Source organism: Cygnus atratus, chromosome 1 (genome assembly GCF_013377495.2).
Source record: "Cygnus atratus isolate AKBS03 ecotype Queensland, Australia chromosome 1, CAtr_DNAZoo_HiC_assembly, whole genome shotgun sequence".
NCBI lineage: Eukaryota > Metazoa > Chordata > Aves > Anseriformes > Anatidae > Cygnus > Cygnus atratus.
The window spans coordinates 103,994,614-104,022,496 of record NC_066362.1 but is presented as its reverse complement, the minus strand read 5'-3'; the positions used below and the strand labels follow the sequence as shown (position 1 = coordinate 104,022,496).

Sequence of the window (27,883 nt, the reverse complement as noted above, 5' to 3'; positions counted from 1 at the left end):
AAGGCATCCTGCTTTTGCTTAATTGATTGTTTAGAGTAATTCTGCTTTTTTTTTTTTTTTTTAATATACACTGACATATTTTCTGATAGCATCCAAAAACACTCCAATAGTTAAAACCCAATCACGTTCCCGACTTTTATACGGTTATGCAATTTTAAACATAAATTCTTCTGGAAACTTTCCATCACACACTGATGGAAAAAACATTAAATAGCAATTGATTTTCTTTCTTTCTTTCTTTCTTTTTTTTTTTAATTTGTTTCGATTAAAATTAGAATCCCTCTCATTTATCTTCCAAGAGAAAGTAAGCACTGAGTAAGTGATCTGGTTAATTTGAAAGTAATTTTATCAAAACATCCATAATTTACATTGACTTGAACAGTAGGAAAGATGTTGAGCACTACCATATATCAGGCTTATTCATTTAAACAGACTACTTACATTATGCTTTACATCTTGTGAGTGCAAACTGCTCCAAGGAGGTATAATGACCCACATTTTACAAGGGAGATGCCTGCACACAACTGTGCCCTTGAAAGTCATCCATCGAGCTTGAATATCACTCGAGTCTGCTCACACCAAAACAACACTATGTAGCTGAGTGCATTGTTTTTCACACAGCTGTGCCATCTTGTTTCCAGCGAAGTCTGTAGGCTTTGTCATTGATATTGGTGGGATCAGCATTTAGCCCAAAGGTTTGTATAAATCCAGCTGCAACAGGATATTTCCAATTCAGCCTCAAAGTGTTGGACTCTGCCAGACAGTATGAATCATCCAGACTTGCAATTTGTAATTTCCAGCCCTTGTGATTTACAGTGCATTACTGTGATGTAATCTTTAACTCTAGGGACTTAGCTTAGAGGGGAAATCTCATTCTGTGCCTTTATTCTCTTTTAAATTCCAGAGGCGTGTACCTGTACTCTCAGCTTTTTGCTTTTGTCACAACACCAAGTGGACAGTACCAACTCAGATATCCCAATTTCAAATAGAAGAATGAAGACAAAGGAATGCTATCTAAAAGAGGAAAGAATTATGACCTGAAGAGCCAGAAGGTTATACCTATGCAACTTTATCTTCCCTGTTAAAGCAAGTAGTCTCACAAGTGAATTTTGTTTGTGTTGATGCTTTTGCAATAGTTGTGCTCTACATAAACATCCATTTAAGTATGCAAAGCAGGATGTTTCTGGGCAAACTTAATCCTTCCTTATCACCCAAATGAAAATAACTTCATTTTCATCCTATGCCCACTGAAATCACACTGACAAAATGTTCCTACCTGTTCAGAAGTGCAAGATCAGGCCACTCACCCAGGCTAAGGAAGAAGGACAGGTATGGATAGATCAGAGGTTACTTGTCTAGGACAAACAGTTACAGCCATGTGTGTTGGGTGCTCGGTCACTTACTACAAGCTACCAAGTGGCAGATTCATTCCTTTGCATTTTATCATTAACTATGCAGCCAGACACAGTCTAGAATCCATTGCAGTAAGCTCTGACATACAGAAATTAATCTGCATGCACTGCTTAAAACAACAACAATAAAAAGTTATGTTTTTTTTTTTGTTGTTTGTTTGTTTTTAAGGAGTAGATTTGCAAAAGTGTTGAGTAATCTTATCCAAATTTCCATCTAATTTCTACTTTCTAAGCAGTCATGAATTATTAATGAGTCAAAGAATAACAAAATGTTTTATGCCAACTCTGGAATAAAATTATTAGTGATGCCCTTGAAATTAGTAACCTTTGAAATCAGAACCATTAGCCCTTGAAATCTGAGAAAGCTTATGGGAGAGGAAAATCAGCTCAAGATCTGTTCATGATCCTTCACATATAGGAAAAAGAGCTAAATTCATTAGATTTGTTTGTAAGCATGGATAATATATCCAGCTGCAGGAAGAGTTATGCTCTACCATGAAACTAGGGGGCCAAGTGTACTGCCAGACACAGACATAAGTGAATCGCTAAGTGGATAAAAACAATAAAAGAGCTTTACTTGCACCAATCTTCAGTGCTAGAGAGGCCTCTTGGGAAACCTTGACCATGAATACAGTATGTTAGATACACAGCAGGTTTATTTTTCCTGCTTCACCAAACAAAGAGAAGAACCAAGGACTCACCCAGAGGTTTATCATTTAAAGCTTTAACAACAGTTGCATTATAGTATGAAAAAGCAGCATAATTCATATAACAAGTAGCAGAGAGAAATATTTGGCAGGAAGAACAGCTAACACACAGACTGAAATAAGGCCTGATTTGCTTTTCATATTCACCAATGAAAATCAGAATACTCAAATCAATGGAATTACATTTATAATATATCATTGTGGTAATACCATAGAATCATTGTGTGTGAAGAAGGAGGACAAGGAATGGAAGAATACTAATTTATCTTATAAATGTGAATGTAGCAGCTAAGGGCAAAGTTTGGCATATGCACACACATATCAGTGATGAACAAGTAGCATTTATTTTGGATAGCCAGTAAGTTCCAAATTGATGTAAAATGTGCAGGTTTTTTTTGTATGCACCCATGTAGGCAGTAGATTACCCCCATGGACTTTTCCATAAAAAACAGACTTTTTTATATTTGATGTGAATTTGGCTTTAAGAACTTTGCATTTCAACTGTGAAAAAAAAATCACTATTTTTAAATCACTATTTTTAATCAAAAAAGTAGAATGGAATAAATAAATACAAATTCATAGTTTAAAAACTGAATTTTAGATTTCCAGGACCAAATTTTTAAAATTACTTAACTGTCTACAGATGAATGGAAGTGCCAAACTCTAGTTCTAATTGATTTAGGAGCAAAAAAGGAGCCAACAAGTGAATCAATAAAGTCACTGGAGCTATGCAGCTTTGCACTAGCCAGTGAGTTGACTTCATAAATTTTGTATTAATACTCATACAATTTGGTAGTGAAAGTTATTGCTTAAGGTGGTGGAAAACTTTTCATCTTTGATAAGAGACAAAAGTTTGAAATAATAATAGTAATAACAAATAGGAAAAAAAAGTTATGAATGCAGAGCCTCAGTTTATTCTTCTTATTCAAAAATATGGCATCTATAGCAAGCAATACCAAATAGTCCTCATGCATGAAAACTTCTCTAATGATATGAAAGCAACAAAAGGCAAATAAGCATTCCAGAAAGTGTTACATTATGATTCTTACTACATTAGTTTCCTAGTCAGGATGGAAAGGCTTGTGTGACAGATTAGAGACAATAATGCCATCTTTAGCTTCAGAACAGTGAAAGAAGAACAGAGGCAGCTGTTTGGTTGGACAAAGTAATATCCAGTTTCCTTCATGGTTACACTAACATAAAGTGAAACCATAAGGGCCATATAGCTGTAATTCATCCCAGTCCTACTGGAAATTTCCTCAATAGGAAAGGCTGGGGTGAAGTGTACAGGTGAGTGCATCCCACAATTACAGTAATTCCTGGCTGCTGCTGTCACACGGACACTGCTTTGAGGCTGGAGGCACCTGAGCCTGCCTGATCTACAATGGTAAGCTGAGACAGTCTTAGGAATGGAAAGAAACTCTACAGAAATGAGTCAAGGAGTCATGGTTGAATGATAGACTTTGCAAACCATGCTGACAGATGGAACGGAAAGTGGAGCTCTTCTGGTGCTAATTTCACAAAGACTTCTGTATTGATGACTATGTGGCTTGGCTTTGTACCAGCTTCAAGTAAGTGAGCTCATTAATATCTTAACTCTTGAGTTTATGTTGTTCCTTTTCTCTTCCTAACTCAAAATATTTGAAGGCAACCAAGGGTTTGCACACAAGAGCCTCACATACACTCCCCAAATACATTTTTTCTTCATGCAATCATGACAGAAGCAGCAGAGAATTTGCAAATATGCTCACTCTCCTCTTTGGTTTTCTTTAAGTTAGCTTCTTCTTCTTTCCCCTAGTGTACGTCCAATAGTAGTAGCGTAGGAAGAGAGCAATGAGGCTGAGAATGTAAAGGAAGACTGCAATGTTGAAACCATCAGGGAACGGGCATTCTGTGAAGAGGTTGTAGAAAGAATGAACAGCAATGGCCACAAACTGGCACTGGAAGAGGGGGAAAAAAGAAGCAGACAGATTAGGGATCCTACATACCCCAACTGAATGTTTAATTCATCATAAAGAATATCACAACATACTACATACTCATAGCACTCTCAACCCTGAGTAATACCTGCTTGTTTCTCCTGACATCCCTGAAAACTTGCTTTTCAAGTACAGCAGTGTTTTCCACAACTTAAAAAGGAGCACAACATGTCCACCAAACATTGAGTCTTATGCACTGCTGCAAGGAGCAGATTTGAAATCCAGCCTCTCCCACCTAGGAGAGCACCACTGCCTTTGTGCCACTTTTCTGCCGCAAACTGGTAACAGTTATCTTGGAATATGGAAACTAGCGGTGGGAGAATCCATCTCTTCCCTATTGGTAATCAGATTATTATACCCATAATGGTTTTGATTGCTATTTTATCTTAGAGAGAGGTGGTACAGATGTTACTTTTATCCATTTTGACATGAATCCTTTTTTTCTTTATATTCTACCAAGTCACTTAATACCCTGATGCAATGAGTTCTACCTACTGAACATATATTAAATGAAAGCTGATTTCCTGTCTTTTGCATCACAAATATCTTTTAATTTCATACAACATTTTCTTGTTCTGCTTTTGCCATTCAGGATAAATATGAATTCTGGACCAGCCATCTACCCAACACTATTTTACATTTACCTTAGCTCTTCCTTCTCTTTTTGGCAACTGAATACCTTTTGTTTCCATAACCTCTCTTTATGTGGAATTAGCTCTCCCACATGCTTAACTACAACCATTGTCCTTGTCTGGAACATGGCTTTTATTCTGTATCTTTGAAAAAAACAAAGGGTTGTACGAATATGTCACCTCTTCAGAGATGAGAAAGAGAAAATCCAAAGGGCCTATCTACAGAGCAAGTGAAACTCACACATTTTTCTTTAACTCCCCTCTGTTGGTGTGCAGTTATATATACTCTTCCCTTCTGAAGAAATTCAATGAAGGCTGCCCAATCTCGTGCCCTCCTGACAATCCAAAGCTTTCACAAGTAACTGCCCCACACCTCTCAAGATCAAGCTGTTTTCAGGATTCCAGAGGGTGAAAAGGTTGCCACAAAAAGCAGAAGAGGGATAAGTGTCGGAAGCTAATGCAGTCACTGAAGGCCTCTTGGTAGTTTCCTGAGAGTACCATTCAGAGCAGGTAATCATCCAGTTCACCTCTATTAGTGATACATTAGGAAACCTAAAGACATGGTGATTTCCATAAACAGCAAACACAAAGACCTGTCCCAGTGAAAGAACAGAGACAGACAGAAGGTGCCTTCACACCCAAGACATGGAAATGTAGAGATAAACACATGAATTAATTGCCAGCTGCATGATGGTTAGGTAACGCTTCCACCACAGGTAACAGTGCATCTGTGGTCCCAGGCTGGCCAGGGCATAATAGCCATACATGAAGATGTGTACAAAGGAGTTTAGCATCCCAATAAAGAAAGCTGAGGAGTAAAGAAGTCAGTATGAACAAGGCATATGAACCATTCAAAATTAACCCTTTGGTAAGCTCACAGCCACTGTGATGATGCTTTCAAAATACTACCTGTATGTGTGAACTTTCAATCAAGATTCTGCCTAGGAAGTATTTCATATTCTCCCTGCTCCTTTCAATGTTTCCATCTCATATCTAGTGTTCTGGGACAGAGAAGTGCCTCAAAGGCAGAGGTAGTTGATCTTCTGACCCAGGCATTTCATACCATTCACGTGTCAAGGACATGTAGTCAAAATGGCTCCCCCCAAAGAGTTTACCCTAGCTTCTAGTGTAGAGCCCACCTATATTGGTAAAAGAAACCAGTCTGAATACAGACCAGAAAGGAAGTGGGGGAGAACTGGGTACAGTCAGAGCAGGAAACAGAGATAGAACCTGTACCACTACATCAGGCCCAGCTGAATGGAGAGCACTGGTTTAGATGGAGATATAAATAGGCCTTGTATAGGATGATATCGTTTCTGTGTGGACAGGGAATGACTGGCACATTCTTTACTGGAAGAGGCAGTTAATATAGCAGTCTAAATAGTCCAAAGAGCTGAGCAGATGGTACCAACTGATATGCACGTTTTTCACACCTTTGGAAATAAGTGAGCTTCCTACCTACCAGTCAGCCCATCTGCACTGTTTATGCTATCTCCACAAGAAAATTAAAACACAAGGTATCCAGATACGCTTACCTTGTCCTCCAGGCACGTATTTCACCCCTGACCACCAGTTGAACAGCATAGTGCCGTGATGATACACATGCAGAAAAGTCAACTGTTCTTGTTTCTTGCGCAGAATAATGAAAACCTGAAAGAAGCCAAAGGAAAATCTTGAGTTGATGTGTTTAGATGGAAGATTTTATGCTAAAAAGTGATAATAGTAGTGAATAATGATTCTAAATCTTCCAAAACCCATTTCCCCTGCTCTTGATAGAAACTGGTGAAATTCAAAACATGCAATACATCCTATACTATCTGTAATGAAGAGAAACTGAAGGGTACAATTTCTTCCACTGAGCCCCAACTATTTTTACCTTTGGATTCAGGTCCCAAGGTTCAAAGAGGACTCATCTGAGTCTCTGACTGAGCTTCCATATAATTTGCAGCTGCTTTGGTCTGATCCTTTTCAGGACAAAGGTTAGATGCTTACTGGTACCAGAGAATGATCTACAGTGCTGTGATGAATGTCCAAACCCTCTGGAATTTGCATTAGTAAAGAGAATGATTTTCACATATGAATATGTGTCATGTCACTGTACTTCTGCACAAACACACACTATCAAAAAGTGAATCTGCTTCTCAGGGACCCAGGACTGACAAAAAGCTGCTTTTCTTGCTGATGAAAGCAGAGAGAGGATTGGTGAACTCACTGGCAAGAAGCCTAGGAGGGCTCCACATGCTGATTCACTTTTCAGAGAGTGTGTTGTCAATTTGTCTCACAAAGAGCACTAGACTGCGAAGTCTTAGGTCAGGATACAGTTTACTCCTGCTGACCTATCAGAGAGATATGATTCCCTTATTAGTTCAGTCAACTATTTATTATATAGGAGAACACCTGACAGACAAGCTACAAAATAGTACTGTCTTCAGGTGAACTTTCAATTTTACATGGGACACAAACCTTTAACCCACAGCTGTAGAACAATCTGTGTCAGATAACCAGAACACGCACTTGTATGTGTGTAGTTTCTTTCCTGCCCAGCTAACCACCGTTATTCAGCCAAATGGCCAATGGCATGTTCTGTCTGGCAGCAGATACTCCAGCAGCCTTAATGAACTGGTAGCTAAGATTTTGGGGGACCATCTGTTAATAGCCATTTTTAAAGCTTCTCACCAGCGCTGTGGTCAGAAGGGAACATCCACCCACAGAAAGAGTGCTGGGGAGTGGAAAGTGTGCAGCCAGTGAGACAGAGATGGGCAAACTGCACAGGAAGGATTCTTTTCTTCTGGAAAGAGGTTTTTGAGGAAAACTAGCAGCATTATATCCTGTGGCATTGCTGGGCTCTTGCATACAAAATGCTGTCATAAACCAGCACACTGAAGTTGCACCCTCTGCTTTAACAGTATCAGCCTTATTCCCTCTAGCATGCAGAACGAGACACATGAAAACAGCATTTACTAAAAAGCACCAACTGAATCAATAGAGGATCAACCAAGGACATTAGCTTATGGCACTCTGCCCCTTTCTGACAAGGGAGCAATTTGTTTACAGCGCCAGTTCTGCTACGGGGCCGAGTCGAGCTTTCCTTACCGTATCAAGCAGCTCGATGACTTTGGAGAAGAAGAACCACCAACACACTCTTGCCATCTGCCGGGCATCACAAGGAAACGCTGTTAGACCTCAAAGCAAAATGCCCAGTCTTACTGCCTGAGACTTTTAACTATGAAGTGTGTGAACACTGCCAACCTAGGATGGACAGCAAAGGAGAAAAGCTGTTGTTTGTTTGTTTGTTTGTTTGTTTTTTCTTTTTAATGGCAGTTGTTTTTTTTCAGGTTGGGAGCTCGGGAAGGATTGTTGATCTGCAGGAAAAGCATTCCAGATTGCTTTAGCAGTATAGATGAGTGTTTACTAAGTTCCTTGCTCTTTGACAAGGCAAGGGTGTGCTGCCCTGAAAACGTTTCCAGCATGATGGCAAGTATTTGAAAAACTGGAAAGCTGATATCCATGCTTAGATGTGTTCAAAACCTGTTAGTATCCAGAAGAAAAACAATACCTCTACATTCAGACAGAAGAAACTCAATCAGCATTTTGGAAAGCTGAAGTTGGTGGGACCGAAATCCCCCTGTGATAGGCAGACAAGGAATTTTTTTAGTCAAATCCTCCAGCTAAAAGAAATTTAGAGTAAGATTTGTGCCATGGAAATTTTGGTATATAAAAACCGTTTTTCTAGTTGGCAGTGATCACCCAGAATCCTTACATAATCAATGGAAAGAGTCATATTTTTCAGATGTAATTTACAATAGCTATACTAGATGTCTACCCTTCAGATGGTAGGAACACACTCACTGCAGTGATCAAAGACAGAACTTAGATGGCTATATTAACTGAGATGATTAATTTGTTGAGAACTAAAGCAAAGTGTTACTGTTGAAGAAGTTCTTAGGGATGTCAACTGCTGTTGACCAGGCAAATAATCTGCATACCCACATGAGGAACAGGGACTAAGGCAAGCTTTTTATAAAAGTATACCCTCATTCCTAGCTCACTTCGGCTATTATCCTCTGGCTGGCACAGGTAGCTGTAGTCATCCAAGACTGAAGTTACCAGAAACTGAAACAAAAGAAAAGTAATGAGATCCATTTTATGTTCAACACCATCTGTTCCAAAAAGATGCAAGTATTAATGCTAAAAGTCATAGGATCTCTATTTAGTGTTCACTGGTAGAAGATCAATGTAATTTATATAGCTGAACAAATAGTAAAAACCTAAAACAAAGTACTTCACATCCTTGTTGGAATTTGAAAAAGAAAATTTGGTCTGTGCATATTTGTAACTCTATGTAACAATGGGAGTGCTCAAAAATGCTTTAGCAGGAATAGTGAATTCTAGGCTTCAGAATCTCTCTGCAAGAATCTCTCTGTGTTCTCATTTGCAAAGACTTTGTATTATTTTGTTTTGGCTGTTTGCATTTGCCTATTAATTGGAAAACCAAGAACTATACTAATTATACCAGTGCAACCGAACAACCAAGCACAGACCACCAGTAAGAATTACATCATAAATTGAAAGGGCAAATTTGTTGATATCAAAAAGTTTTTCAAAACAATTCAGCAGTACTATCTTGAAGAGTTTTCAGTGGCATATGTTAACTTGTAGAAAGGTTTGGACATTGAGAAGAAGAAAACAGTGTCATCAATACTCTTGACAGCAGGAAGCTATAGTGTGCTTGGCAGTCCTGGAGAAAATGGTACAAGTCTGAAAAAGCAGTTCTCCTAGAGGTGGGTCCCTCACCAGCCAGGTATGAGAAAAAGTGTCACACATCCTCCATACATTGTAGGAAATATCAATTTTTAACTTGTTCATTCAGGAATATTTCAACATTAATTTTATGAATGAGAGGAAGATTCAAAAATGGTAGGAAATAAGGTATACTTTGGAAATATTTCATCCCTTTCAACAGGGCAGTATTGTCCATCTTGTGGCAAAACGTAGACGTCCAAATCAGCACCCACTCCCTTCGTTAGAGTCCACCATCAAAAGCTGTTAAAATGTTTCTGGCTTTCAAACAGTTCCCAGATTCTTATCCAGAAGGGGGCAATCCTGTCCCCTCACCTCATAAAACATGTAACTTGATAACATCATCATGGATAGATTGTAGGCAACCAGCAGACCTCGCAGCTTCAGCAGTTTCTGGTTACGCATGTAGAAGGACCCCAGTGCCACAACATGGAGGTAGAAGGCAAAAAGGAACATAACTGGCAGTGGAGAGTGGACCAGAGGCCATGGGTCTGTCCTTGGATCTGAAAAGCAAAACACACAGTCAAATTTGCTCATCTTGCACACTGTGTGGCAGATATATTTAATTACTTCCCTTCATCCTGCTCTCTGTGACACACTCAAAGGCAGAAAACCCCAGGGCTCCACGTGACAGACTGCTAAACAGCTTTAGTACTACATTAGGATTAGGGCTGTAGTGCCCATAGGACTGCTTTGCTGAGCACCAACCTCCTGTGGCACAGTAGGGAACAGATCTTTCCTGTCATGAGCTGGACTCCCCACCACTGGCTGCAACACTGTCCCACATGCTGGAAGAAGTAGCTTGAGACGTCTGCATCAGAGATGCAAAAAACAAACCATAGAGTTCCTGGATCTTCAAGAGCATAAAACTTTACAGCTAAATAATAGATTGTTTCCATCAGTAATGCTATTTCCTTCATGACAAAAAATGTTCAGGACATCTGAAATTCTCCACCCCCTTATTTTTATATCTACCCATAGGGTAGACTCTCTTAAAAGCACATTTTTCTGCAAAGAGACAAAATTCTTCCCTGTGCTAAAGTTGCTCTTCAGTTCTTCATGAAAAGAAAGCTCAACAGATTTTCTGTCACTCTTCCTCCTCCTAACCCTGCCTCATCCCTGACCCACAGAAAAGCAGGAGGCAAAAACACTGTTGTTCTCATCCATGCATTCCTCTCCTATTCCCAAGGTGGTCACCGCTCTGCTAAACTCCCTCATCATCTCCCTTTGCTTCTTGACCTGCCAGTCCCAAAGGCCTCTCATAAGGGATACTTGCTGAAGTCCTCTTCTGAATTTTAGTCATTGGCTCACTCATGATGCCATGAGCTCCATGGTATTTTTTTAAAATGACATTCCTGTCCACAGCACTCTGCTAATCTCCATTCCTTTTAGACCTCCAACTTTTTTACTATTCCTGCTTTATGAAATTTACAGGCTTTGTCAAGAGCTCTTTGATATTCCACTTCTGGATTTAACAGTCTGTTAGAAGTCCTGAATTCCCATTCAAACTCTTCTGAAATTCAAGTTCTGAAACATTTACAACCAACATTCTATGTCCCATGTCCTTCCCTTATCAGAACCACCACATAAGCTTGCCACAGCAGCTGCATTCCAACTTGTGACATTTAACCTTGGAGATCTCATAGAGCTTCACCAAACTGAATTTACAGCTATTGAAGACCTGAGGTCTCCTAACTGCAAAGTGAAAAATCTCAAACACTGAGCAGTGTTTTCTGTCAGTGTCTTGATTACTGGTTTGATTTGAACTGGCATCACAAGGAGTTTAAATCTCAGAGTATCAACTCTTTGATTTACTAAGTTTTCCCACAACACATGCATTAAAAATAAATAAATAAATCTATAATATTCCAGACTTAGAATATAATCCTGAGCACATCTTTCTTGCCATCCTGTCAGAGCCCATTGTAAGTTGAACAGAAAGTTGTTGGGAATTCCCCACTGTGGGAAAATCCCCCATCATCCTTACTGTGATACAACTGGAGTGTCCCTGAGATATATTTGAAGACTTAAAGGAAGTTCAGGATGATGAGGAAGGAAAAGTGAAAATCTGCTAGTGAAAAAAATGTGGGCTCATAGGAGGATCACACTGCTAGGTTTGTTCTTTGTGATCATGCTGTTCATGTGGAAATTTCTGTTTAAGAGAGCATGTCTACCTACCTCCACTTTCAAGGATCCAGTTGTAGAATTCTTGAGTTTTCTGCCAAGTTGAAGCCATCACAAGTTCTGGAAAGAAATCAAAATGAGCATCCTCAGGATCATATCAGCCCCATTTATCCTAGCCTTGACCAAGTCCTGAAAAAGGAGACACCTTAGACAAAGGCTCAGGACTCCAGCCATTAAAAACAAAATCATTTGCTCTCTCTAGGAACTGTAACTTTGGATCAGGATTAGAACCATATTTTAAGAAGGAAGGAGAAGAATCCTCTTGTAATGTTTAACTATTTGTTTACCTTCTGTATGTCCAGATTTAGCTATTTGTTTACCTTCTGTATGTCCAGATTTCACTGGTTTGTTGATGTTTCACCAGCAAAAAATACCTTGACTATCTGTATTCAAAATATAAGGAGCTCTGTCTACCATGTGATCATGGTAGGCACAACAGAAAAAGCAGTGTAGGCACAACATTCACACTAGGACACAGACCAGGTGTCAAAACTGAATTCTTTCAGAGGCTTTCATGGAGATTGCATGTTAACATGCAATTTAGGACTAATTCATCACTCTTGCAACTCTAGAGATGTTGACTGAGCTATGTTGGTTATTTTTTTTTGTGTGTGTTTTTTTTGTTTTGTTTATGGTTTTTTGTTTGTTTGTTTTTGCTTTATCTGGTATATATACTATAGTATAGTATATTATTATGAAGTATAATACTCATATATAAAATGTTGTTTCTTCTGTTCCCTATTTTCCTTTAGTAGGGAGACCTTTTCAATTGTATTCAGAAGTGCCAAAGTTCACCTAGAAGACACTTTATTGCAGTGATTTTCAACAGCCTGTGTTATCTGCTGTAGTTTTGTTTCATTAGAAAATATACAAGGACATCTTCTTCCCAGATTCATCTCCTCCTGGTACTGAGAAAAACACATTTTCTGCTTTGACTTCTCATAGATTGCTGAGTCTAAGAATACCCACACTGCCTTTGGAACTGTCTCCTCTCCTGTGCCCACTGAGTCCCTGCTGCAAGAACAGTAGCTTGTACATTACATGGCAGGAAAAACTGTGGCCTAATATAAGACCTCTTATACTAGTATAAATACGTTTCTAAGGGGCCTTATGAGTAGAAACGTTTTCCTAATACCCAGACCACACAGTTCTGTTAGAACTACAAATGCATAGAGTGCACTATTTACCAGCTGTACTTATGTACAAAAAAAAAATTTGAACTAACATGCCTGACTATATCTCAGTTGTACACGGATTTACTCTGGTGAAACACAGCAAAATGAGTCTTTAACTACACCTCCCCATCTGCAGACCTCACGGCCTGACATGCATCAGCAAACACAGCACCATTATGGTGATATAAGCATACGTGCACATATTTCTCTTCTGCAGTCAACCACTGCAGTCAAAACCCTCTTTGGTTTGCTTCTCTGACATAGGCTCTGAGACCTGCCGTACAAGTGAATCTTGTATGCATCCTGGCACAGAGGCACACACCCTTGTAATCTGGGCAGAACCTGCCAGCAGAGAGATTAGTTAGTGATTATCAGCTGGCTCAGAGTCAATCCAGCAGGGATTTCATATGGCTACATGCCCTTGGACATTTCTTACACATTCCAGATCACTCCACTCCACATCTTTTGCTTCCCTCAAACCGTAGAGTTTATGCCTCATGAAAGAAATGAGTGAAAGAAAAAAACTGTGAAGGAAGAACAGACTTACCCCACCAGTGCAGCTGGCTTCAAGTCTCCCTTTCTTCAGGATGTCCCCAGCATACCACCAGTTTTCCTGTCACTCTGGGTACACGCAGCAGACAGCAAAACAAGCTGCAAGAGTGTGTACCATTAAGCAGACATCATGCCCAGCTTTCCTCTGAAGAAATGAAGTGAGTAAGTGGTCTGTCTGCTGGGTTTCACACAGATGTGGCTGATCTTCATGCCTTTTAAGTACAACACAGCATCCCCCATGAGTACCCACCGTAAAATCACCACGAGATGCAGACACCGTGTTGTTGCTGAAGGCAGTTTCGTAACTTTGCAGGAGATGAGGTTACATCACATACTCCTCCCCCTCCCTCTCCCCACGTGATTTATCAGATTAGGGAACTGGAAAGAGAAGGAAAATGAATGCTGAACAGGACTGGGACTCCACAGGAGTGAACCACTGACCTTTAGTCTCACACTTGGGAGCCTGGCCAAATCTTCATGTGGGAGCCAGACCAGCATTTCTTCTGCAGATTCTTCAGGACATGACGTGACAGCTTTTCAAACAGTAGAAAATGAGGAATCATGCCTAGACAATACCCTGGAAAACAGTCTGTTTGGAGCATTGCTTCAGCCCATCACAGGTAGCCATTAGTTTGACTTTTGTGTGCTCAAGTTAAGTCAAAACCACAAAATGAGAAAGCAGGGAATGATAGGAACACACCCACTCACTCATTCATTCACTCAAGGAAAGGAGAGCAAATTCAGGGGGAATCATCCCCTCATATCCAACTTCTAGCTCTGGGTAGTCACATTTGCTGATTTTAAACAAACATGAAAAATTCTTGAGTTTGTCAGTGATACCAAGTTTTCCTCGCTGTGATCTTCAGCAGCCATACCAAGGAACAATACAGAGAGCCTTAAGATGGCTCTGGCTTAAATCAGTAATTGTGATGTGTGTGATTCAGTCCTCTGGGGAAATACCAATGCTGAGACAGCACTCAGACTCTATCCCACCAATAAGCAGTGCAATGCCATGCTCTGTGGTTCTGCTTGGTCATCTGAGGTGTAACTGCATCTGGGGTGCATACATTCCCTGTTATTTTTTCAGTGGACATGGTTTATTAGCAGAACTCTGAAAAAAAGAGAGTAGCATCGTGTATTGTTCCACTGCATTGTGTCAGTAACCAGATATGTCATAAGCACTTCTGAAAGGCAAAACACCGAAGATTAGCTTTTGACAATGGGATAATTAGAAATATCATGTGATAGGAGGTTTTGGTCCAAACACATCACTCTGTTAATGCTGTTGGACAACTAATATGCTTCCATGACTTATGGAAATTATAAGGGAAATTAATCACCTTTAGAAAAGGTGATTTAGGATGTGGGCTTTGAGGTTGGGGGTATCAGAAGGGCAACCCAGCTTAGGAGAAAGTTGGACTAACCTTTGGTATCATGGTTTGTTTATTTATTTATTTTTGATCCAAGTTGTCATTGATTCAGGTTCAAGGACACAACAGTCTACTTTACATACTGTTGTTTGTTTGTTTGTTTGTTTGTTTTTGTTTGATTGTTTGCTTTTTTGTTTTTCAGAATTTCCTATAAAGGTCCTTTCTCAGAGTTTTTAATTTCACACTAGCCAATAAAATTCATTTCTAAAGTTTTGGTGCCCAAATTCTTAAAAGGCTTGGGTGATTTATCTGTGTGAATCAGTAAATTGGACAAGCCTTTTCCATCTGTTATTATGTATAGATGAGAATATTTTATTACTGTTTTCTAGTAATTTTAAGTAATGTTTGCTGAGGAGATATTTATATGGTAGTATAAGACTCAGAAATACAGACACAAAATTTTCCATCAAAACTTTCTACACTGGAGAAAAACATCATCTAAGTGAATTTTCACAAGTGTATTTCATTTGAGGCAAAGTATGTTACTATTGATGTAAGCTGAAATGAGTTCTTCCAAAAACTGCCATGAAGTGTATTTCATTTTTTCAAACTTGCCCTGTTCCTGAAGTATTCCCAATGGTACTATTGCAGATGTTCATTAGCATGACTGGCAGATGGACAGATTGCATCAATAACATGGTACTTTGTACACTCCTATGATGGGTGTCCTTTGATGGATTTCAGTACAACTGTGAGAGCAAGTCCATGGGGAACATAGCCTTGTGGCTTTCAGTTTCATGAAACAGAAGAAAACATAGCTCTTTCACTGCAGAAATATTAAGGGAGCTCTGAATGCCAAAGTGAATTGGGTTTTTCATTCAGTGACTGGTCAAGAAGAAAGGGTATTGTAGGAATATGTATTGCTGGCATAGTAAAAGCAATTCAGTTAAGTACAATATATGACAGTCAGTTCAGGTAAGTCAATCTGAGATTTAAAAGATTGCATATTCTACCTATTTTAAAACCTACAAATTTCTTGCACATTACATGTGTGTTTGCCACAAATTAGTTATCAATATTAATACCATCAGTAAAATAGTTCTGAGTGCTTCTAGCCAATACAGTGTTTGTTGTTTGGTCTTCTGATTGTTCTGAACAAAACTGTTAAAAGAACACATTAACAAAACAGACCTGTTTCAACACCTGAGAAAGATAGGGAGAAGTGGATCAGTTTGATCTGGATATCCAGGCTACATCGTACTGATGCTCTTTACACCATAGTGGAGGCTTATCAGATCTGACAGGCCTGTGTGCTTTGCTTTACCCACCCACACCTCATAAGAAACAGATGTGCTTTTGTGCTCATCTAGATTTCAAAACATAATGGGTTCTAACTTCACCTCTTTTAGCCATGCTCCTTCTAGTTCTGAGCATTTAGCTAACTCTCTTGTAAAATAAGACCAAAATTACTTACCTACCTAAAAAGTTTCTTTTAATATAGATAAAATTGCTTGAAAAAAATGAGAACTGTTTCTTGCTATTAACCAAGTTGTATAAGGTGGGAAAGTCTCACAGTCTCAGACCTGATATCCAGTTTATTTTCATTTTCCTCGTGTTACAAAGGTATAAGCCGTGTTCAAGGAATTTTAATAAGCAACAACAAATCTAAAAAAAAAAAAAAAAGCTGAGGTAAGTTTACCAAACAAGCAAACTGACTTTCTTTATCAGCTCTAAATTGCAGGGAGGCATGGGGTGATAGTGAAAACAGTGAAAGACAAGATCTTTTCTGCAGTGGAACACACCTTCAAGTGATATCACCAGCCTGCTGAAGCCAACAAAACACCAAATAATAGCAGAAGGAGTTTCAAGCTGGTTCAAAGAATATCTGACCAGCTAAGGCACCAAAACCTTAACTACCAGTACACATTTAAAGATCTGAGGAGGTCAGATACCTCCTGAAACTTGCATATCCCTTGGAAGACTTGAATCCCAACAAATTCTCTTCATATGCAATTTAACTGAACCCAACCTCTTGACTGTTTCATGAATGTGTTATTGATATACTTATATCTAAAATCACCTGTAGCTTATGTATGAAACTTATGCTTCAGGACACCTGACCAGAGGTGAAGTCTAAAGGAGGACTTACAGCACTAGTTTGCAACATACATATAAGGTGGTACTTTCCTGACCAGCTGCATCTGACATGAAGGGTACAGGAGAAGAAGAGAGGCTTCGATAAGGTATAAATGCAAAAGGTGCATATGCACCAGCACAGAAAGAAAGTCCCCCAAAAATCAAGTCTCTAATTCAGCTCATGTCTACATCTGCATTCTTGCTAAACAAGATCTAGAGCTACTTACGGGATAACATGCCTCCTATGGTGTGTGTAAATAATCAAAAATCAAAAGTATGAGAAGTTCAAGAAGGACAAGATCATATTGTTAATGCTACCAGCAGATGAAGTATTACCTTGTTACTTGGCAAGAATGTCCTCCAGACAAAGCTCTGAACTTCTGAAACAGCATCTTCATGAGCAGATTTGTCAAGAGATGTTCATGTAATCCCACTCTACCTTACACTTTTTAATATCACATCAGCATTCAATTGCTAATGACAGAAATAAGTAACAGCTGTTTTTATGAGTACTCTTGCAAGAATGTGTAACATAATAATAGATGTTTTTTACAGTAATAGAATTTCCTACGGAATACTAATTGAATGACTCAGTTTGTTATGTTTATATGCAATTACCAGCTCATGTATGTTTCTGGAGAAATACAGCTAAATATATTTCTGTATTATGAAGTTTATTTTGAAGAACATTTTAGAGGTGATTTAAGGTGATATCAACCATCATTGCAAGACTCTGAAAAACACTGAATCATACAATCATAGAATTGTTTGGGTTGGAAAGGACCTTAACAATCAGTTCCAACCCCCTTGCCACGGGCAGGGACATGTGCCATTAGACCAGGTTGCTCAAAGCCACATCCAGCCTGGCCTTGAACACTTCCAGGGACGGGGAAGATGGAAAATACTTCATTTTAAAAGAGTTTATTTTCATGACAATTGTTGCCTGCTATACTTTTCACTGGGGGTTCCTTGAGTGGTTCTAAATGTACCAAACTTTTCAGTGTATTTGGGTAAAGTCCACAAAGCTATTGTGCATGAAAAAATCAAAACTCTTGCCTATTTAGAACAAACAGAAGCCCATAAGTACATTGAAACTCTTGAAGGAAGAAGCTCCTTCTGGCACAGGAATTCTGTTCCTGTATTGCCTCACTTCTATGCCATGCAGCTAATTGCACAGACCTTGGAAGATTTACAGGAAGATAACAGGAAAAAAAGGTTTTGACATAAGTGCTGAGAAGCCTGTCTCTGTGCTTAGGACTGGAAGATTACAGCATAGTCTTAAAAAAACATAATTTTATTTTTTGGAGCACAGATTTTTCAGTGTCTTTCTTCTGCATATGATATATGAAGTATACTCTGTGGACTCAGAAAAGCTCATCAGCCTATCTTTGCCTCAGTTCCTAAACCATAAACCAGAGGGAAAACTTCCCTATCTCACAGGAGTGTGGTGAAGGTGACCTACAACTAGAGGCAATAAGTCTATACCAGCCATGTTCTGCCAGTTTGGGTGCAAGAACTGTGTTCTGTTTCTGACTCTAAGGCTGTTATCATAGAATCATAGAATATCCCGAGTTGGAAGGGACCCATAAGGATCATCAAGTTCAACTCCTGGCACCGCACAGGTCTGCCCAAAAGTTTAGACCATGTGACTAAGTGCACAGTCCAATCTCTTCTTAAATTCAGACAGGCTTGGTGCAGTGACTACTTCACTGGGGAGCCTGTTCCAGTGTGCGACCACCCTCTCGGTGAAGAACCTCTTCCTGATGTCCAGCCTAAACTTCCCGTGCCTCAGCTTAACACCGTTCCCACGGGTCCTATCACTGGTGTTTACGGAGAATAGGTCACCTGCCTCTCCACTCCCCCTTGCGAGGAAGTTGTAGACTGCGATGAGGTCCCCCCTGAGCCTCCTCTTCTCCAGGCTGAACAGGCCCAGTGACCTCAGCCGCTCCTCATATGTCTTCCTCTCTAGGCCCTTCACCATCTTCGTCGCCCTCCTCTGGACACTCTCCAACAGTTTAATGTCCTTTCTGTACTGTGGTGCCCAGAACTGCACACAGTACTCGAGGTGAGGCCGCACCAGCGCAGAGTAGAGCGGGACAATCACTTCCCTCGACCGACTAGCAATGCCGTGCTTGATGCATCCCAGGATACGGTTGACCCTCCTGGCTGCCAGGGCACACTGCTGGCTTGTATTCAACTTGCTGTCAAGCACAACCCCCAGATCCCTCTCTGCGGGGCTGCTCTCCAGCGTCTCATCGCCCAGTCTGTACGTATAGCCAGGGTTGCCCCGTCCCAGGTGCAGGACCCGGCACTTGCTTTTGTTAAACTTCATGTGGTTGGTGATCACCCAGCTCTCCAGTCTGTCCAGATCTCTGTGCAAGGCCTTTCCACCCTCATCAGAGTCCACAACTCCTCCAAGTTTGGTGTCATCAGCAAATTTGCTCAGAACACCTTCTAGTCCTACATCCAAATCATTTATAAAAACATTGAAGAGGACTGGCCCTAAAATGGAGCCTTGAGGGGCCCCACTAGTGACCATCTGTCAGCCAGATGTGGCCCCATTTACCACAACCCTTTGAGCCCTGCCCGTCAGCCAATTGCTCACCCATCGTTTATATTTGACATCGGGCAATAAAATTACAGATAAAGATAACTAAATTTAGGTGTCAACATATATGTATCTACTTCAGTATTAGCTCCTATTATACCTAAAGAAGCTCTAAGAACCAATTTGGCTGCCCACACACAGGCACCTATTAGCATTCAGAATACCCCAAGGTATCTCACCTGACCTCCTGCTCAGCAGTAGGCAAAGGATTCCTTCAGGTTTTGTGCCATATCTATTAAGTTCCACATGGATATCAGAGGTTCCCTAAGGCATCTCCAGTGGCATTAGATACCTATGCATAGGTTTCTGATTGAGTCCTCTTTATTTCTATTCCCACCTTTCGTCAGTATGTTATTGCCTACTTACTTGACCAATTCTTTAAAGAAAGAGCTTCTCATTACGTGTTTTTATTACAAAGCATCAACTTTGGTGGTAGGAGCCTGAAATATCCCTGTCTTCAAGAGTGCATTCCTGAATGATATAGAGGCCTAGAGAACTCAGAAACCTTTGAGTTTCATGTCAAAATTTACTGAATGGTCATCATGACTTGAATTTGTATTTTGTGAAACCTGGGCCATAGCTGGTAAGAAGTGACTTAATGCTGATTCTAATCATTCAAAACCCTCCAAGAAACAAGCCGAAGAATATCTTAATCAATTGGGAATAAGGGTATCTTACACACAAAACTGCAGCCTTTAGGGATGGTGAGAGAAAACAAGTTTTTCATGCTCAAATCTTGGCCTGAAGTGAGAAGCCAAAAGAAAGAAAGGTTGGAACTGATGAGCTTTCATCTAGACATTAGGATGGGGGTTACCTCACCTAGCTTTATATGCTCAGTTCTGAACTGGTGACTCCAGAATCCATGAATAGTTGCACAGAAAAATAGGATCCTCTTGGAACCAGCTTGCCTACAATAACTCAGAAGCCAGTTGCAGAAAGGACTTGCCATCTAGACTTGCTTCTCTCTCTCCATTTACTACAGAAAGGGACTGATGATGAGCTCAGAATCAGTGCAAGAAAGGTAGAAGGAGGAATCCCAGCCCAAGGGATGCCAGGAATATTGCTCTAGTCCTAGAGCTCTACAAAGCACACAGAATGAACTAGCTTGTTCAAAGCCTCTGATACAGACAGCACTTGGTACTTGTATCCAAAATCAGACCTCAATGTTTACAATATGCATGAGCCACACAGGCAGAACATACATTGAATTGCTGCTGCAACTAGTGCAGTATCCTCATAATAAGACTACAGTGCAATACTTGTCTGGTCTGCAATGATTGCCACTGTCTCTTTTTTGTCCACCCAAAGTCAAGGGAATACAAAAATGTTACAAACCTCTCCTTGTAAGACTTGAGTGCTTCAGGTTTTTTAAGTTTTCCTCTTGCATTTCACTCCCAACCATAACCATCAACAGCACTGAACTGAGAATGAATTCTGACCTGCTGTTCTTATCGAAGGGAAAATATTTGCCAGTGAGCACCCATTGTGACTGGAGAAGAAGTGTAATTTTCTCTATCTGTACCCTACCTACCTATTCTTCCACTATCCACACCAAGCTGATCAAACACACCAGTCATACTACAGGCTGCTCCAGAGGCTAAAGTGGGATATAACTGGTTCATAGATTTTGTGCAGGCCAATGACTGAGGTCCACACTACAGGAAAGAGGATGCTCTTGTAATCAGAATGCTGGAATGAAGAAGCAAAACGTGTATTCTGAGTTCAAAATCAAATGCTCTGAAATAACACACCAAAATCTGTCAACCTTATGGGGACTCTAACAGTTTAAAGACACAATTCTCGCTTCTTGTTCACCTGGAAGACGCTAATCTTACCTTCCCTCTGCAAAGATGTCTACTTCAGATTAGTCTTACTTAAATATCTCTGTGATGCTACTATGCTTTCATAACCTTCTGCCTCAACCCTACACCTGGAGAAACCTCCCTATCAAAGTATGTATGGCTACTGTTTCACTCCTTTTTACCTTAAAATCTTTCATTCTAATAATGCCTGCAAATCACTGATGTGGTACTCAAAAGGTAACTGACAAACCAGGATGTCTCCCTAACTCTAACAACTTTTCTCCACTTTATTCCCATTTTGCCTACTCCTACCTTTATTCTGCCCATGTCTGCAGAGCACTTAATCCTATATAACATGCAGATTGCAAACTCTTCAGGTTCCAATTCCCTCTAGAGTGACTACAAAAGTACTTATAATAGCAATACAAATTGAGGATGCAAAATCCTCTTTCCTCTTCCAGTGATGTGGTACGTCAGCACCCAATGATCTGGAAACCAAATAGAGCACATATTTATAGGAACCAGAAATTGAACAATTCAACTTTCCATCTTCTAATAGTGGATCATGTAGCCAATAGGTAATACATTATGTTCCAATCTCTGTCCTTCAGATGCAATTACAGTTTGGAAAACAGCAAACACCTTCCTGAAATTGCTTTGCATTTACAATAACAAAAAAGATTTGGTTTTGTTATGACCCTTCCTTAATCTGAATCTATGCATGGCCTGTGGAAATAGAAGGCTTTGCCTTGAATTACTGTAGCTCATAACAAAAAGTACGGTGACATGAAATTCTTACTGGGGCAAAACACCTTTCTTCAGACTAACAGTGGATACTTGCTTACTGCAGGGGGACTTTGTTTGGGATTTGTATACTGCTATCACAGTAATGAAGGTTGCGTAGATGAGCAATAGGGAAAATGCTTTTCTATTTCCTGTATAAGCCTCCATTTACAGAAGGAAAAAAGAAAAAAAAAAAAAAAAAAGAACTGACTTCAGTTATGGCAGACTCCTTCAGTTAGCTGTGAATCAGTCCATAACTAGCAAGGCCATACGCAGTCAAACAGCTGCAGAACTGCATCGTAGAAGTGAGTGACGTGAACCCTTTTTAACTCCTTGGGGTGTTATGCAGTTTAATTACTGTTTACATAGGCTTGGAGATCTTCAGATAAAAGGTAATGTGTTCATATGAAGCATCATTAATATCACTGTTGCTGCTGGCTAGTAGAGTCCTCATAAAGGTGGATAAATAAATAAATTAGCCAGAATAACATGCAGGAATTTTCTCTCTTCCTACTGCAGTTCACCTGCAGCAATGGGAAATCTGTGGTTTTCCATTCCCCTGCAACAGCATGATGTACTAGAGAAAGTTATCCTAGACTATAATCAGAGGTCCTAATGTCTTTACAGTCTATAGGCCAAATATTAAGTGATCATGTGGATTAGCAATCCTGCTTTAGTAGCTCAGTATACTTCAGACTGCAGCATATTTCAGCATTCCTTCCCACTTCAACAATTGTAAGAAGATGGAACTGATCCATTCAGGATTGCACTTGCTCCTGGGCTTGCAGTTTTGTCTTTGTTGCCCTCCAGTGCTTTGGAACACAATTTTCTATATATCAGCATAGAAAAAAACATTCTTAGTAATAGCATATACTCCTAATTGGAAGTCAACACACTACCATCTAGAGAAGAAAACACTATTCTCTGCCACAGGAGATACAATGTAATGCAAAGCAGACACTGACATTGGAAAGAAGGACTATTTATGAGTACGCAGATCACATACCTCAATTTCATTTGGTTGCTAACATAATGGATAGTGTACAACTTGTTCCCCTTATGTCCAACATACCAAGGAAGCCTTTCAAATGATTTTTTGTTATGAAGAGATTTAGATAATTAAATGGGATATAATATTAGACAATTAAAATATGATAAAAGACTGTATGGCTAGGAATGTCAAAACTAACGATGTAAGGAAAGAGGACAGAGTCAAGGGAAAATCTTATTTATTTAGTTGTTTTTCAAGAAATGTTCATATGGTTCGCAGGCTTACGTGAGGTGGGGATACCTCTAAAGAGATGAGGATATCTTGACAAAATAGAACAGAAACAGAGGCAGAGAAGTTTTATGAGTTGCTTGAAGTAGTCTAGAAGTAGGAGTGCCCTAGGGCTCTTTATTTCTAGTTCCTTCACTATGGTTTGTCTGTGCACTCAAATGAGAATAATATGCTGAACCTCAGGTTGCTGGTTCCATCTTTGTACCAAATGGGTAACACAGAAACACAGATCTAACGGTTTCCTGCTGCTCCCTGCAAAAAGTATGCATTTAGGACTTCCGTAAGTGAAAACATGTTGCCCGCCTAAGTAGTCTGGTTTGTGCAGTGAACTTCTGACCAGTACTGTAATAGCCATCCACATAATTTATCGTTAGGTTCCTCCCACCCCATTAGCAAATAGATTCTCTTGGGCATTTTGCAGCCTCTTCTCCCCAGTCCTGTTCCTCAGGAGTAACGACTTAGAAAAACAACAGCCAATACAGTCAAAGGTGATGAGTTAAGGGCTTAATTTGACGTCTGAGCACTTGCAGTCATATTCTGGGAAGCTAGCAATACAGCAAGAGAATACATTCAGCCCTGGAATGGAAGAAAGAAGGTTTCCACCTCCATGAGACATGGTGTTTTTTCATGAAGAGGACAGATCAGTTCTGTTCCTAAATCAATAGAATAACCTGCTCCTGGAAAGTATCAGCGAATCACTTCCGTTGTGTTCCTAGCACATCAGTTAAATGGACTACCAGAGATATTATGTAGATCTCAGGGTAACAATCATTTTCTGTGAGCTATTGGAAGTCAGCCATGGATACCGGTGGACTAGAGACTGATGCCAGTTATTTTATTAGCTGAAGATTTTTTTTTTTGCTATGTAGACATAAGCCTTTATTCATGCCTCAGACATCATAGTCTTTTCTTCCGTACTTGGGAACATAAAGCAACTGCATCATCTGCTAAACCAATCTGTTTAAGAAGTTGTCATGAGTTAGCTTAGCAGTAATGGCAAGATGCCCTACAACAGGACTAATACTGTGCTAAATGAAAGAAGTTTTGTATCATAACTGGGCACTACTTAGTAGTATATTCTTTTCCACAGAATTTCCTGAAATGGATGTGATTTCCAGCAGGTCACTGGATTTTGCCTCATTGATCAGCAACTGACATCATTGAGCTTGTCTTCAAACATTGCTACAAACAGGTGTGTGAATACAGTTGACACAAAGAGCAATTGTTTCCAAACTCATGGCTGCAGATCACTAGAAGTTCACTGGTGGTTTATGCATGACTGGAAATGTTTGAGAAATGTTGGTGCTAGCTGTACTAAAATGGTAAAATTCACATCATCTGAACAGGACAGAGGACTGTAACAAGAAAAGCTGAAAGAAAGCAATAAACAAGTGTATGAAAGGATGAGCAGGTTCTTTTTTACTTTATGTGACAACCTTCAGTAATGTAGGTGTTTCCTCCACTACCTGGTAAACAGAGGTAAGAGGATCTAAAGAAATTTAAGCACAAGAGGATGTATCTTATTGTAATATAGTGATTTCCAAATATTATACTTTTACTTAAATGTCTACAGAATTTTACCCTCTTCTGCCATCACTTTTTCCAGAGATTTTGATGTTGACTGCTTACACATTGCCTCAGTCACCTATCTCCCAGAACAACCTCTTACAGTCTGCTTAATTTTTTTATCCCCCGATCTTTGTTCGACAAATGTATAGCATTTCAATTGTTCTCTTCTGAAGCCAATTTGTCTATTTTTCATTATGATCAATGATGAATCCTATTGTCCAATAAGGGACAAAAGTGGAAAAAAGAGTGGACTAATTTAACTAATTTAAATCCCTTCTGACACTCCCCATTTATTTTGTTTACAGCACTCCTATCAACAATTTTTAATAAACCACTAGCTCCTTTAAAAATGCAGTAACATGATGGGAATAATGCACGCACTACCATTTAGAGAGCCTAAATCCTGGTTGTACCACTTCAGTCCAGTCCACTGAAGCTCACAGCTGTCAGTTATTTCTCTGTGAGCTGGGCTGTATTTATCTTTACTCTTTCACTGGTCTCATTCCTATAATACAGGGGTAACTTCATTACAGAGTGCCTGTGAGCCCTGCTAGCTCACTAACATTTTGAGATCCCTCTACTTAAAGACACTGATTAACATGCACTGGTCTTGCCAGTGGCAATGTTTAATATATGCAGGTATTCCTGCCCCTGTTATCCCAAGCAGACATAATTTTCCCCACATCCCCAGTCTTTGGGTTTCATTATCACTTTCCAGTAAGTACTATCCAAAGTTCAGGAATCATCACCTGCGCATCCTCCAGATCTTCACTCCTGTTCTCCACCTGTAATTCTCAACTCTTCTTAAACATGCTACAGAAGAAATAAGGTAATAGAAATGGTACAAAGTCCAGCCTCAGGTAGTGTAAGTTCACATACTGTTCATCTCAGAAATGAAGCTATTTTTAAGAATTTTATTCTTAGTATTATTGAAAATTTGTCATTCTCAAACAAGAAAATCCCTCTCTGGAAGTAGATTAGTCATTGTGTAGTCAACAAAATATCAAAATAAATTTGTGCTGGGCAAATAAAATGTTAAATGCTACCTAATAAGCCTGGCTGGAGGACATGCTCCTTTACAGAAACTGAAGAGAGGATGGCGCTGGACAATTAACAACTAAGATGTTGTCAGGGGGATGATACCAGTCAGAAAATGTCCAGTCTTTGAGATGTACTGGTAGGGCCCTGTGCATGCGCACACCAAGCAGAAAAAGCAGTGGTCTTGAGCCTCGGTATATATGTTGTGGCATGGTTGTAACCTGCCAGGACCACTGAGAGGGCTTGAATTGTACCTCTTCTGGCTACTGAAAATAGCCTTTGACTTTGAGCAGGAGCAGGGTTATACACCATGTACTTGCCTCTTTTTTGACCTAGTTTACTTTTTCATTGTGGTTTTCAGGCTAACAGAAATTGTCACTAATATTTCTGGTCTCTGCAGAATTTTCATTTCCTTCAAGTGAGCAAACTAGCAAGCCAAATCTATAAACACAAAGCATTATGCATTTTATTGAGACTGGAATAAGAACAATCAGGAACAGTTACAGATATATATATATACATATATATATATATATATAATTTCTACCACTAGAGGCCTGTAACGTTCTGCATATTTGGCAAAAAGCATATTATCTGTCAGTGGCACAAGAGTACCTTAAGTAAAAATCTGCATAATATTTTTAAAGAAGATTCTGCACATTTAATTTCAACTTCCTAAAACAACTCTGCCAATGACATAACAAGTTTCTCATAACATAATAAGCAACTATTTGGTAGCTTAATAAGACCATAAGAGAGAACACTCAATAACTAAATCAGGTCAAATCTATGCACATGAACAACTTTCCTCAGCTCTCTCTAGAACTCATGGACTGATCCCTTCTGTAATGTTACTCAGATTGAGATCTACTGGGCAGACACCCAGCCAGCTAGTTTCCAGTTAGGAATAAGCACAAGTTTAGGAATAAATCTTCACACACTGTATCCTTGTGCATTTGATTTGAAGATACAGCATGACATCTTACCTGTTATTGGTACTGTGAAATATGTACCTTTCCTATACATGAAGGCTATACTAATACTGTTGGAGCAAAGTCTTTTTCTTGTGAAATAATCATGAGAGGGGTATTTTCAAAACAACATTTCAGTTTCTATTGTTTTTTGTTGGAGATTAGTTATGTTTTTCATTTGTTTGCTTGCCTATGTTGATTTTACTGTTTGATAACTCTGTTTTGTTCTAGGGACTTTTTTTTCCTTGGGTATAAATAAACAAACTGAGTCCTCAAACCAGTGTTTTTTTAGTGCTGACATCCTCCAGGCTGCCACTGCAGGTCTAACAGCTACCCCTGTGCTCTGAGTCCCTTACAAGCTGGCTATAGATACATGGGTAGAGCCAGTAACATTTCATGACATTAATTTCAGAGGTCCTGCTTCATACCGAAGAGCACGTTTCTTACAAGTCACTGCACATGTTTCATTGGAAGCATTTGCAGAGGGAGGTGAGAAATGGCAGCAGAAATTGCTTCCTGAGATAACATTTATCTCACTTAAATTTACCTACCTGGAAGTTAGATGTCTTCTGCAAATCCACAGCCAGCGGAGACATACCAGCATCATTAGAAGATGTGTCACTGTACCGCTAACTGTTAGATCTATCACAGGGTGGCATGAATCACCTGGTAGCAGTACCTAGCTTTTTTTACTAAGAAAGCTTAGAGAACGAACACAAAGTTTATGTCTAGGTATTAGATAGTTCAGTTCAGGCAACGTGTCCCTTAGATGTCCTCTAGTCTCTTTATTGACAGCAGTACTGAGAGCATGTGTTTTTGAGGCTCTCTGCTTAGGGCTCTGCAGTAATATCTCTGTGTGGAGCATAACGCAAAGCAAGCAAAGTCT

At 39.6% G+C, this 27,883-nt stretch overlaps 1 protein-coding gene across 7 annotated transcripts; it reads right to left on the bottom strand.

Annotated features, from left to right (window-relative positions):
* Positions 1-226: 226 nt before the first annotated feature.
* LOC118247729 (elongation of very long chain fatty acids protein 7-like) lies at positions 227-13,864 on the bottom strand. 7 transcript variants are annotated; one of them, XM_035545960.2, is made up of 8 exons: positions 13,437-13,681; positions 11,709-11,774; positions 9,846-10,033; positions 8,780-8,843; positions 7,824-7,912; positions 6,266-6,380; positions 1,277-1,312; positions 227-711 (listed from the first exon to the last, which is right to left on the bottom strand). In XM_035545960.2, exons 2-7 carry the CDS (start codon positions 11,764-11,766, stop codon positions 1,281-1,283), a joined length of 546 nt encoding a protein of 181 aa, XP_035401853.1. In that variant the 5' UTR covers positions 11,767-11,774; positions 13,437-13,681; the 3' UTR covers positions 227-711; positions 1,277-1,280. The 7 variants fall into 7 exon arrangements, with proteins under 7 accessions (XP_035401853.1, XP_035401849.1, XP_035401847.1 ...); XM_035545958.2 differs by lacking the exon at positions 227-711 and adding an exon at positions 13,692-13,859 and having other exon boundaries at positions 1,277-4,059; positions 7,824-7,880; positions 8,763-8,843; positions 13,437-13,540; XM_035545956.2 differs by lacking the exon at positions 1,277-1,312.
* Between the last annotated feature and the right edge of the window lie 14,019 nt (positions 13,865-27,883).

Bases quoted from the DNA above. Each gene is read 5' to 3' on its own strand.
- LOC118247729 (XM_035545954.2), bottom strand. From the start codon at position 11,766: ATGGCTTCAACTTGGCAGAAAACTCAAGAATTCTACAACTGGATCCTT. The intron at 8,844-9,845 runs GTGAGGGGACAG...CTTTTGTTTCAG, and splicing joins CAAGTTACATGTTTTATGAG to TTTCTGGTAACTTCAGTCTT. The intron at 7,881-8,762 runs GTATACTTTTAT...GATGCCCGGCAG, and splicing joins GAAGTGAGCTAGGAATGAGG to ATGGCAAGAGTGTGTTGGTG.